At 32.7% G+C, this 13,168-nt stretch overlaps 1 protein-coding gene across 4 annotated transcripts in view; it reads right to left on the reverse strand.

The window, feature by feature from the left end:
• Positions 1–13,168, reverse strand: part of IPO11 (importin 11) — a 169,435-nt gene that overhangs the window by 8,101 nt on the left and 148,166 nt on the right. For all 4 annotated transcript variants that reach the window (XM_011377348.2, XM_011377351.2, XM_011377349.2 and 1 more), the window contains exon 29: positions 12,353–12,437. In XM_011377348.2, coding sequence (XP_011375650.1) covers positions 12,353–12,437 — 85 coding nt within the window. The remainder of the gene's footprint in view (positions 1–12,352; positions 12,438–13,168) is intronic.

A 13,168-nucleotide genomic window follows, 5' to 3' on the forward strand; every position in this document is an offset into this window, starting at 1 on the left:
TACAACTAAAAACCCTGGACATTATACATGAAACAAACTTAAGGTGACTCTAAAAGGGAGAGGGAAGAAGGCAGACTGATTGGAGACCCCAGCAGCCAAGGAACAATACGGTGTTGAATGCCCTGGCTTTCTTCTTGCCTCATATATCCCAGATTTACATCTGAAGAAGGCAGCAAACTGGAAACACCAATGAGCACAGAAGAGCTTCTTCAAAAGCCTGCTCTCTAGCCAAAGGACCAGAAAAAGGACCATACAGCAAGTCACAACTTTTAGACAATAATTGGTCTACTTCAGCCAAACACCACAGAATAAACTGTGGAACCACCTCCAGCCTGTTACAAGGATTCAGCCTACCTATTCCCCAACAGTGTTTGCTGCAGCACATTGTGAATCTGAGAAATTTTTTTTAAATCCTGATGTCTAAGTCTCACTTCTAGAGATTCTGCTTTAACTGGTTTCAGGCACTAGGATTTTTAAAAGCTTCCCCAGTGAATCTGATGTATATGCAACACAGCTATAGAAAATTTTAGAAAAACCAGTTTTGAGCACTAAGATTTCATCTGAACCCCCAAAACACCTCTAGATGTTTTCACATTCATTAAAAGAATATAGGTAGTAGACTAAGACATATGACACTTAAAAAACAAAAACAAAAACAAAAACCCTTACAGTAGTAATTCTAAGCCCTAAAAACTTAATTCGCATTTACCACCATCTATTTTTAAAACTCTTTATAGTTTCCTTTCTTCTTTACCTTCTGGCAGGCATTTTTAAGTTCTTTTGCTTGCTATATGTATACTAGGTAATGTCAGTATCTTTTTTTTCACCAACTGACTCTTCCACCAGCCAAAAGTTTAATGCCTTTTTGATTTTGTTTTTTTGATTCCAGATTTCTTCCAAAGGATTCTCCAAATCACAGGGTAAACAAAACCAACCCTGTAAGGGACCTTTATTTTTCCTGCTTTTCCTAACTGGTTATTGTAGGATGTAACAGCAAGATACATTTATACATTTGTTATTTAATTGGTCACCTTATTAAACTCTCTTCGTAGGTGCCCTGTTGATTTTTTTGGACTTTTTTGGCCTACACAATCATTTCAATGACTGCAATCGAGCCCTGAACAACATGGGTTGAACTGCGCAGGTTCACTCGCATGAGGATTTTTTTTCAAGTAATTACTGAAAATGTATTTTCTCTTCTTTACAATTTTCTTAATATTTTCTTTTCTCTAGTTTACTTTATTATAAGAATATAGTATGAAATATATAACATACAAAATACGTTAAATAACTGTTTATGTTATTGTTAAGGCTTCTGGTCAACAGTAGGCTATTAGGAAAGTTTTTGGGGAGTCAAAAATTATACATGGGTTTTTGACTGAGTAAGGGTTAGCACCCCTAACTCCCACATTGTTCAAAGGCCATCTGCAATGACTGTTTTTTTGTTTGTTTGTTTGTTTGCCAATACTGAATTTGTATTCACTCACAGGCCTTCTGGCAATATCTTTCTTCTCATCACATTGGCTAGACACTCCATGTGACAAACTATCACCAAACCTTTTTTACTCTTCTTCCTAGGTACAGAGATAGACCACAATTCCCAGCAATGGAATGTGAGCAGAAAAGGCATGTGTCATTAGCCAGATTGACTCTTAAACTACTCCTACTCAATTCTTTTTCCCCATCTTCCAGCTAGACAGAAGCCAATAAATACGGCAGCATCTCAATACATCTGGGTCATTCTGACTGGTTGTGTGAATTACACATCCACTCCTAACCCTCTCCTTTTGTGCTTTTCCTGAGTAAAAAATAAACTATTACGTTAAGCTTTGATTCCAGGGGGTCTGTTTTAGAGATGATGTTCTCTGGCATTTAGATCATTCACAATCTAGTGATATGTTTGTACTTAGTTTCAAATAACTGTACTCAAAATTATGTTAAAGGCATATTATTCTAATCCTAGTTCAATAAGATATTTTACCAGAAATACTGAATTTAATGCTAAAGTAAATTTGCAAATGGTAATTTACATTTTTACATCTATAAAAAATTTCCCATTTTCTTTTCTGTTTTATTCTTTTCCTGACGAATCCCACAGATTTCCATGTTCTAGAATAAGTTGAACTAGCATAGCATTATCTGTTCCTTAAAATTAGATAGGATGGATGGATGGATGGATGGAAGGAAAGAAGGAAGGAAGGGAGGAAGGAAGAAAGGGACGGAGGGAGAAAGGGAGAGAGAAAGGGAAGGAGAAAGGAAGGAGGGGATGGAGGGAGGAAAGAAAAAAGGGAGAAGATAAAGGAAAAAAGGGAGGAGGTGGAAGGAAGATAAATTGTTGCCTAAAGGATGTCATTGGTAAAATTAAATACATTGAACTACATGTATTTTCAAAAAATCGATAGCACATTCCAGTAAAACCACTTGTAAAATGGGAAAATAAGAAACATTACTGAGGGAGGGTTTGGGGTGGTTTGTTTTTTGAGGAATGGGGCAGCAATTTAAAATATTTCTATGGTTATAAATGTATTTCTACCCAGTCTTAAGTTGTTTTTTATTTATTTTTATTTTTTGGTAATTTATGTTTTATTAAAGTCACCCATTTTGACAAGATTTTCCGCTGATCAGCCAAGAACTACATGTATAATCCCTGAAATTATATTATATGTGTTCTTATCACTAATACTGAATATTTACTCCCCTACCACTGATTTTGGCTCACCAGAATAGGAGCTTATGGAAGTCCAGTGAGCACTGAAGTTTTAGCTCAGATTCATTTCACTGTGGGCTCAGTCAGCTGCCCATCCTGTGGTTATTTCCCTACTCCACAATGCATAACTAGAACAGGCATACCTAGCATCTGGCAGAATCCCTGCATTGGCTTCTAGGTTCCCTAAGGTCGTCTTTCCTTTTTCTCACATCTTGAAATGAGTTCTGAGTTCATTTATTTTCATTCTTTCTTGGTTAATAATAAAATTACTTAAGGGTATGAATAATTCAGTTGTGTTTTACATGTAATAATCTCACTGTAGTATGTCACCTAGTTGAAAATTGCAAACTTCTTCTTTAAAATATTGTTTTTAAAAACTTTACATAACCAGTATTTCTCTCAACCTTTCTTGACTTTCTAGTTTTACTTCACTGTAGTCAGAGAATATGACCTATACTATAACTACTCTGAGAAATTAGGTTTTCTCTCTAAGCCTAGAATATGCTCAGTTTTTATAAGTATTTCATGAACATATACAAAATGTACAATCTAAAAAAAAAGTATGTTCTATTTATAGAGTAGAATTTTAATTTACAGCTACTAAATTAAGTTTACTGATAACGTTATTTAGATCAGTTACCATACACCCACTAGATCACCTTAGGTTCAACTAAACATATAGGATCACAAGACTACCATAAACTATCCTTAGCATCAGCTTACTGAGAAGGCCATGGGGATGACATGATATCACAAAATGGAAATGTATAAAAACTAGGATAAATTTTCCACCAATAAAATGTTATGACCATAGGTGCATTTTGAGAATCTTACAAAACTATACTGACTTTTGTAATGACCTTTTACATGTTTTATTAAAGCATTTTTACTATAAATCAATTTTAGCAGTACATTAAGGTCAATCTCCATTTAGTTTCCAGCAATGAAGTTATCGCTACATTAAAAAAATCAACTTTAGTACATAACTAAATTCGTAAATAACAGAAAGATGTCCTCCTATTCATCTTATCATCACCAAAGTAAAATGACCATATAACATAGTGTAAGAGCATATTTAAGAGTGTGCTATTAATGTTATTAAATTAGAAAACAATAGCCTGCTATGTATCTGAATGTGTTACCATTCAGCAATGCCTCTGATTCTACTTCCTTCTCAGAAATATTATTATTCATGGTCATGTTTGCCCATTTATGAGAGAATATACTATAAAACCAAATACATACCACAACATTAATCCAGTCATATGTAGTTTCAAGGTGACAGAGAATAAAGAGAAACAGTGAGAAAAAATCAGATAAGATTTCTATTTACAATATACATATCATCTTTGGATAAGCTATCTGAGTTTTGTGAACATCATTTGTTGTTTCTGCTTATAACCTTATTAAAGGGACTGAGAAATCTGAGCATCACAAGTGTGAGCCATCTACAGGAAATATGTGCTTCCTTCTGTCTCCTTAATGCTCCAGTTGCCTCTGTGGGCCCAAGAAGTGAGATCAGTGAGCAAATCTTATGAGAATCTCAAGTTTCTTGAAAAAGTGTTCTACAAGGTCAAGCTATTAGGTAAGGGACTGAAAAGTTTAGGTGCTATAAATAGAAAATGTTGAGAGAGAATTTATAGCAGGAAGAAAGGTTAATAATGAGTCAGTCAGCACCCTCAATCTATTTCAAACACTCTGTTTCAAACAAAATTTGATGATCATTTCATCTAATTGTAAACCATCAATAATTTATAAAAATGATAGAATATAATGGGAATGAATGGAAGAATGAAAACTGTCCATCCTAACCATCTGCTGATGTAGCTAAATTGTTAAAGAAATCAGTATTTTAAGCCCTGCATTAACTTACTATTTCCAAAAAAGGAAATACTGTTCTATGGCTGTTTAACCTAAATTTGCTGGAGTATTTGAAATGATCTCACATATGATGTAAACTACATTGTGTATTTCTTTTAGTTGGCAGGCTTGGCACAAAACAAAGGAACAGCTCCACATAGTGCCTTCGCTACTAAATTATCTGGGTAAGTCAAATGGAAAACTCCCAAAAAGAACAGCATTGTGATTAACAAATATGTGATAGTATGACAAGTACTTGGAAAACAAGCAATCAAGCAATTCAAAATATCTGTCTCACTATTTACTTTTCATTGTTGGAGACACTTAAGTCTCAGAAAACTAGGCTTATAAACATTTAGTTCGCATAAAAATGGAGTAACTACAATAATAATATATGTAATACACTTGAAATATAAGACCATAAGTGAGCTTATACCAATCTCTGAGAATCATGTTTGCTTTTTGCTCAAGGGATAAATTCATAGTGAAATGAGAACAAGCAGAGTTTTAGAACCAATGACAAAGCAATCAGTCAACACTCAGTTACCAAGGCCAGATCTTTCCTGAACAGAGGTCACCCAAACCTCCAGGAAACAGCTTTGTTAACTTCTGACTTACGGATTTAAGAAATTTTCTACCACTAGTATCTAATTCTTACTCATATTTTCGTCATTTGACTCTAAGTCATGGTAGGACACTTTCACTTTTGATATAAGTTACATTTTTATTCATGCCATCCAGTTAGGCTAAGACCACAAAGAAGCAACTGCTTTCAGTGTGATGCTTGAAAATATAAGTCAAGGTATTATTAGACTAATCTATGAAACATCCTAAAGAAAAATAAACCTGTAATTTTTAGTATTAAATAGGCAAAGTCTTGTGCCTCTAACTTTCAAACAATACTGTTTCTGCTGTTTTCCAATAAGAATAAGTCCCATTTTAGACTGAGAGTTTTAAGAATTCTTTTATAAAGAATTCTTTTATAAAGTCTTCTATTCAATTTTAAAATAATATATAATGCAGAATTTTCAAGTAAAATACCCTCAAAACATCATTAATGAGTATTAAAATATACTGTTAGGCTATAGTAATTAAATAGGCAGGTCAATAGACTATATCCTTGAGTTCTGAAATAAATCTGTGCAAATCTGGCAATGTAGTATCTGGTAAAAGCAGCATTTCAAAATAGTAGAGAAGAGACAGGCTACTTACTAGTTTTGTGACAAAGGGTAGCTATATAAAAAAAAGTTGACACTCTACTTCATTGCTTTAACAAAAAATTTCCAATTGAATTAAAAAATTTAAATAAAATAACTAAACTTGTAACAACATGAGAAATTATGTTCTTGAGAGCTGGTAGCCATTCCAAGCATATAATAAAAAACAAACGCAACAAAAGGAAAACAAAGTCAAAAACAATTCGCTGATAAAGAAATGAAAACAACTACCACTGAAAACTCAATACACAATATGACCTCTCAAAGAGGAGCACAGATCTGGACTAATCACATCCCCAGAAGATAACAATTAATCTTTCAAAAGGAATTTTGATGAAGAAAAACACGCATACAGGAGATAACTGTGATAACTGTGAAGTGATATCTGGGAATTGAAGCAGAGATCACAATTTGCAAAATTACACAAGGCCTCACAAAACAGAAAAACTATCCTAAATCATGATATGCAAGACAAGCAATCTAAACAAATACTCAAAACACAGCTCACTTAGACAAAGCAACTGACAAACTGATCCAATGTAACTGCATGGACTCATCTGCTACAGACCAATGACTGTCCCAGCAACTTGATTGGTTTACAAATTCTGACCAATCCCTGACAAGACCATTCTATGGTAACTCCAGCTCCCTAAACCCTATAAGATTCTTCTTTGATTCACCCATTGTAATATATCCCATGATTCCCCAATGTGTGCATTCTCCCTTGGAAAAACAAGCTAATATACTCCATTACAGGTTTTTAAACAAGCAAACAAATTGAAGGAAACACAGATAAAAGATTAAGGGCTGATTTCTTTACAGCGCTTGTTCAGGTTACTGACTGCTGCCTAACTATTCCAAAACTAGGTGGCATAAAATGACAACTATTTTTTTAGTGTTAATGGATTCTGTGGATCTGAAATTCATACGGGGAGAGTGAGGATGAATTGTCTCTGCTCCATGGTCTGTGAGGCTTTATTTGAGATGACTTGAAGGCTAGAGGTGACTTAAGCCATCTTGGGGCTGGAATCATCTCAACAGTCACTCAGTCATGTGTTTAACGGTTATTGCTGGCTGTTACCTAGGACCCCAGCTAGGGAAAAGAAGACCTACAGTCTCCTTGTAGAAGCTTGGCTTCCTTACAGCACAGTGGCTGGGTTCTAAGAACAAGAGTCCCTAGAGTACAAGGTGGAAGCTATATATTATGACCTAGACTTGGAAGTCATAAAGCATCAGCGACCCTGACCAACTTCAAGGAAAGGAAATATAGATCCAGCCTTTGAATGGGAAAGAGTGTCAAAGTCACCTTGTAAAAATAGCACATGAAATGGGAGACATTGTTATGGTCATTCTTAGAAAATATAATGTCACAAAATTCTTATTTAAAAGCAAAAAACAAACAACTAAATAAAATTTCTAACAGAAAAGTGGAAGGAAAATATATGAATAAGGCATTCATCAAACAAAAGAATATAAATGACCTATAAACATCTTTAAAATGCTCAGCTTCTCTCATAACTAGAGAAAGTTACTGCTTTCTAACTATCATCTTGTCCAGGGTATGGTTAACTCACGTACCACCACTGGGCACATGGTTTTAAATTATTCGTTATTTTCCTTGAATTGGCAGGTTTGCTTTTGAAGAAATGTATGCCAAATACATATGCCTGAATAACGTGCCAGCCGTTCTTCCATGTTCAAATGGTGTTGCATGAAAAAGGCAGTTAATTCAGCTTAAAACTAAATCACTAAAGTGCTTTTCCTCAAGACAACCATTGCCACAGAGAATATTCCGATCTTGACACAGAAAATATCTTTAAAATGCGTACTCAATAGAGGAAACTTAATAAAATTAATAATTTGTACTATTTCATCAAGGACATACTTGAATGAAACTGGCTTTAAAAATAAACTGAGTTTTGGTAGTGAAGAATATGATGACTACTAGTATAGTTTGCTGCCATTGTCCTTACTGTTGCTAAAGTGCCAGCAGTTATTCCTACCACGGGGTACCAAATATTGTTTTTGCATCACTCGTGCAAATATTCAAACAATGAAAAAGAAAATAATATCTTATTATGAAGAAATAATACTTTTGAAAGGGTTTTGGGAACCCCCAATTGTCTGTGGACTACGCTTTAAAAATTGCTGCTCAAGAGAGAAATGTAATGGAGACCCATTCAACGGAATGTTGTCACATGTAGCTATTAAGAGAAATAACGCAACCTAAATTTACGTACGTGGAAATATGCTCATGTATTTACTACATTTCAAAAGAATCAAGGATCAAAATAAAATGTATAGTATTCCTAATTTGTGAACTACAAGCAAATGTTTATGTATATAAATAAAATGTTTGGAAAGATATATATCATAATGTTAGTAAAGTCTACCTTGGAGAAAAGGGTATTTCATATCACAAAATAATTCTGTGGTTATTGAACTAGTAAAGGCTACTTTGTAATTTAAAAAATCTCTCCAAAACAGAAACTTCTTCATGTAGAACAATTCTTTGAAAAAGCTCAATTTCCCCTCCTTCAAAAGATAAGCTCCTTATAAAAACACAATTACTGATAATTCATTGAGGTAAAAAAAAAAAAGCAGAAGAAAAAAGCAGTAATTAAAGTACAAAAAAACTGCCAAAAAAATAGCCTAATGGTTACTGGTGTTACCTAAGTTACTAAAAATCAAATTCTCACAAACTGGGCCATATTCTTCATTTATAAACATGAAGACTTTATGAGTCAATGTTAGCTGCCAAAATTTCTAAGTGAACAGTGGCAAAGTTACTGAACAAATCCTGATTAAGGGTTTTAGTAACAATTCCAGTATACAACGAAGAAACAATGAGGCTACCTGATCTGTAATACTCAGAACAGTACTGATGTCAGCTGGCAATTAATCTGAATTCTCAACTAAAAACAAAAACTCAGGAACCAGCATTCTTTTAATTCCAAAAGCATTTTCAACAGAATTTTCTTTCCAGTGTCTTTCGATTATTATTATGTAGCCTACTGTGAAAGATCTTAACCTCTGGACCTCATGCTACTTTTTGATTAACATTTTAACTTTATCACAGAAAGAACTGCTGTCTCAGGAAGATGCCTGTTTATCAATTTGTGTTTTTATTACACCCCAATTGGTGGGGAATGCAAGAGACTGGTGCTAGATAAACATGGATGTAGAAACAGGAGTGGAGTGATTCAGAGCCAAGAAACCATAAGCAAAAGAATTGTTTAAATGTGTCAATTTGTATTTTAGTTTATGCTAGAAGTTATGGAGTTTAAAATCAAGTGTTTTACTTAACTTAAATGTCTTAGATTTAATCACTTGCATTTTATATAATTTATTGTTCTTTCTTTTGAAATATAAAAGAAAGAATGTGTTCTTTTGGCTTTTATTCTAAAAAAATAATGGTAATTTCATTCTCAATAGTAAAATTTTATTTCAAAAGATTATTTTAGTACTGTAAATATAAATGTTTTTTTTCTTTCAGAACATTAAAGAAGCTCTTCTGCTGTCAGCTTGCCTGCACTGTTTCTAGGGACAAATCTGCTATCATTTTTATCTTTTCCTCACTATATGAATTTTTTCCCCCCTAACTATGCTAGAGACTTTCTCTTTAACACTGGATTTAAGTAGCAATTTGATTATGATGTGCCTTGATGTAGTCTTATTTCCTATGCTTAGAGTTCTCTGACCTTCCTAGATCTGTGAGTTCACAGGTTTCATTAAATTGGGGAAAAATTTTTACCATTATTTCTTCAAATATTTCTTTTGTTCTCCCTTCTCTTATTTAGAGACTTCAATTACTTATATATTAAGCTGCTTGAACATGTCCTACAGCTCTTTTTTTTCCTCCTAGGTTTTTTTGGTTTTATTTCGTATAGTTTCTATTGCTATGTCTTCAAGTTCACTAATCTTTTCTTCTACATTACCTAATCTACATCAATCCTATCAGATATTTTAAGAAATTAACATCTCTTGTCTAAAGCATATATGATGTGGGGATATCATAGTTTTTAACCCCTAGAAATATAATTTGAGTTTTTTTGAAATTACCTTCCTTGTGTTTACTTAAACATGTTCAATCTTCTAGCTTCTTCATATAGGAAACACAGTTATAACAAAATATTCTGATGATCTTTTCCATCCATTATATAATATTCTTTTCTTAGTAGTTTCAGTTGATTTTCCCCCTCAGCATAGATCTTTACACTCACCACTGCTATCCTCTACCAAAACAACTACCGAAATGCAGGCACCACATTTTTGGGGCCACTTTAAGACAACAATGACAGTAATTAAATCAATCTTTCAATTATGTAATCTTGGAACCAAGTAGCTGTGCCTTTTCTTCCTAGGAAATAATTTCATTTTAAAATGAAAAAACCCTTTGATGCTAGATTAGTTTTTCTTTTAAACAATAATTCATAATCATCTACCAGCAAACATTTCCATTTGAAATTATAACTAAAACACATCTAGATAGCTCTCAAAAAAATTCTAATGTTAAAGATATCAAAGCATAAGAATAATGATATAATTACTGAAAATACACAATTTATACTTGTAACCCTGAAAATATAATGAAATCAATTTTGTTATTGAAAAGTGACTGAAAAACTGTAGTCTTCATAGTTAGGTTTATTCAAGGCTAAGATATATAGTCACAGCATTAATCATAAATGCTGTGTATCATCAGCATAAAACTAAGACTTAAGCCTAAGGCATTGAAAATCTTAGAGATGACAATATAAATCTGCAATCAACAACTAGTATGATTACTGATGTTAAATAAAATCAGCCACTTAAAAAATAATAGTTGTTCTATGAAATGATACAAGCTATAACTCGAACAATAATGATAGCTAGCTCTCCAATAAAATTTAGGATAACAAAATCGAATCAAGGAACCTTAAGTGTTATTTCTAAAACTATGTTCTTATAATGTTCTTGCGATATTTCACTTACCTTCAAAATAAAGTCAGAATTAAAATTACTACTATATGATGTTACTGAGGATTCTATATACAATGAAAAACAGATTTGGGTAGATTAATTTGCTAAGGAGAGATCTACCGACTAACTGATGTTAATAAAGTATGCAAAAAAGCTGATGAATAAATGGAAGTAGAATATTTATTTACAAGCTCAGACTCTTATGAAGAATATTGGTATTATATTTTTCTCTAACATAGTCAATACAGTCGATGCTTAAAAAAAGAGGAAGGGAGAGAAGGGGAAAGACAAACTGCTAGGTTATTCCAAAAGGGTAGCATCATTCTAAGTGAAGAAAACACAATTTCCATGTAGTATGGATACAAATTAGCAGTCTCATTTCATGGGAGATATTACACCAGACGTACACTCAAAATTAAATACTTCACCAGAACAGTACATATTGGGGAGAGATAGGAATGGTTTTAAGAGCTAAATGAATAAAATAAAATCACGTTTCAGTTCACAGGCCCTGGGAATCCATTAATACAATTTTCTACACATTTCTCAGATGAGGAAACAGATCTCAAGAGACAAACAGATCTCAAGGTCACAATTAATAGCAAGAACGGGACCAGAATTCAGGTCTTACGAATTTTCGGAAATTTTCCTTTCCTCCACACTAGTTGCTAGGGAGATGATCTCTAGCATAAAAGCAAAGTAAAATGAATTAAATTCAAATGGTTTAAAAGAAGGCAGTCAGACCAGTGTAGTATAAGCTATATGCTAAGGATGAAGCTCTTGAGAGTTAATGCAGGATAATTCAAGGAGGGAATATCATGAGCAGACTAAAATAACAATGATAGCTAACACATAATAATTACTAGGTGTTCATTCTCCCATGACCGTTTGCATATTCATTTATTTATTCTGCTTTTGAAGTAGATATTTATTATTATTATTATTATTATTATTCTCATTTGCAAATGAGGAAAGAGGACAGAATGAAGTTAATAACTAACTGGTGAGGCCAGGAGACTAGAATAAACTCCAAATGAAAAAAGGGGAAAAAAATCATATGTCAAAGTAAGTATTTAAAAAATCAAGATTATAAATAATTTTAAAAGAAAGATATCGTAGATGTTTCCTATTTTTTGTTCATTTTCCTCATCAGATTCCTGTAGTGAGATGTAATGGTTTTCAAAACAATTTAGCAGTTAATTTCAAAGCATTTTTATGAAGGCCTGTAATGTATCCAGAAAAAATTCATAGCAAATATCCAGAAAATAACAGAGAATGAAGCAATTTCAGTAGATCTGAAAACAGAAGAATCAGCATTAAAACTTACATAAGGTTTGAGGGTCACATGTTTTGTATAAGTAAAAGAGTAAACCTTCTGTTCTGCTAAAACAAGACACAATTATTTCAGATCAAGAGTTAAACTTAACTTCCTATACAAGGAATAAAATTTATCTATTTCAGGAATACACTCCAAATTTCAAAAGCTTACATTAATTTCGCAGCAAAGGATAGATAGATATCTGAATGGACCAACAGATATTTCATATCCACAAAATATGAAATATGAGTTCTCCCAAATTTTTTAGAAGCTACTGTTGTAACGTACCATTTTTTTCCTCTTATCCTGTTCTGTGGGTGGTTCTTCATCTTCTGTTACTTTTGGTTCTTCAAGATGAGACATCAACATACAGCTACAGAAAAAAAAAAAATGTTCTAAATAAATGTTTAAGTCTATAACATACGAAAAACAAATCCTTGAAATCACTGAAACATCAATGTTTTTATATACCAATATGAGGACTAGCTTGATAAACTAGATTTATAAGTTAAAAAAAAAATTGTAATGACAAAAAGATATCTAAAGGTCAACATGAAAAAATTTTAGAGCATTTTACCTACATATTTAAGGTAGTAAGTTGTAAGAAATTTATTTATAGGCAACTTTTGAATCATATATCACTTGACAAAGTAAGTTGTACACTTTATATCTTTTTAAATGATACAAACACTTAAAATTAATACTTCTTTTACCACTAATCTTCATATGTCTGTAGGTTACATGTTTCATAACCGTAGCAATAACTTAAATAACATAATTAAAACATTATTAATTATGTATGAATCAACTTTGTGCTCCAAATGAAATTATTACTATTCTATGAGGAACTTGTCCCTGATAGTACTTGTACCTGCAGGACAGGTATAAATCACTTTATTCTGATTATCTGCATCACTGACCTTCACCATTGGCAGAGATAAAAGAAATATAATTTTCTATTCAGTCAACACTGGTTTCAGGAAAACAAGAAATGAATATTGTCTAGGAAGTCAAGTTGAAGAAACAAACCTCAGTTTCCTAATTTAGAACAATAGAATTCAGTAATTTATCAGTCATAGGTTCCTAACCAATAAAAACTGTGAA

The sequence above is a fragment of the Pteropus vampyrus genome, unplaced genomic scaffold (assembly GCF_000151845.1).
Source record: "Pteropus vampyrus isolate Shadow unplaced genomic scaffold, Pvam_2.0 Scaffold310, whole genome shotgun sequence".
Classification (NCBI taxonomy): Eukaryota; Metazoa; Chordata; class Mammalia; order Chiroptera; family Pteropodidae; genus Pteropus; species Pteropus vampyrus.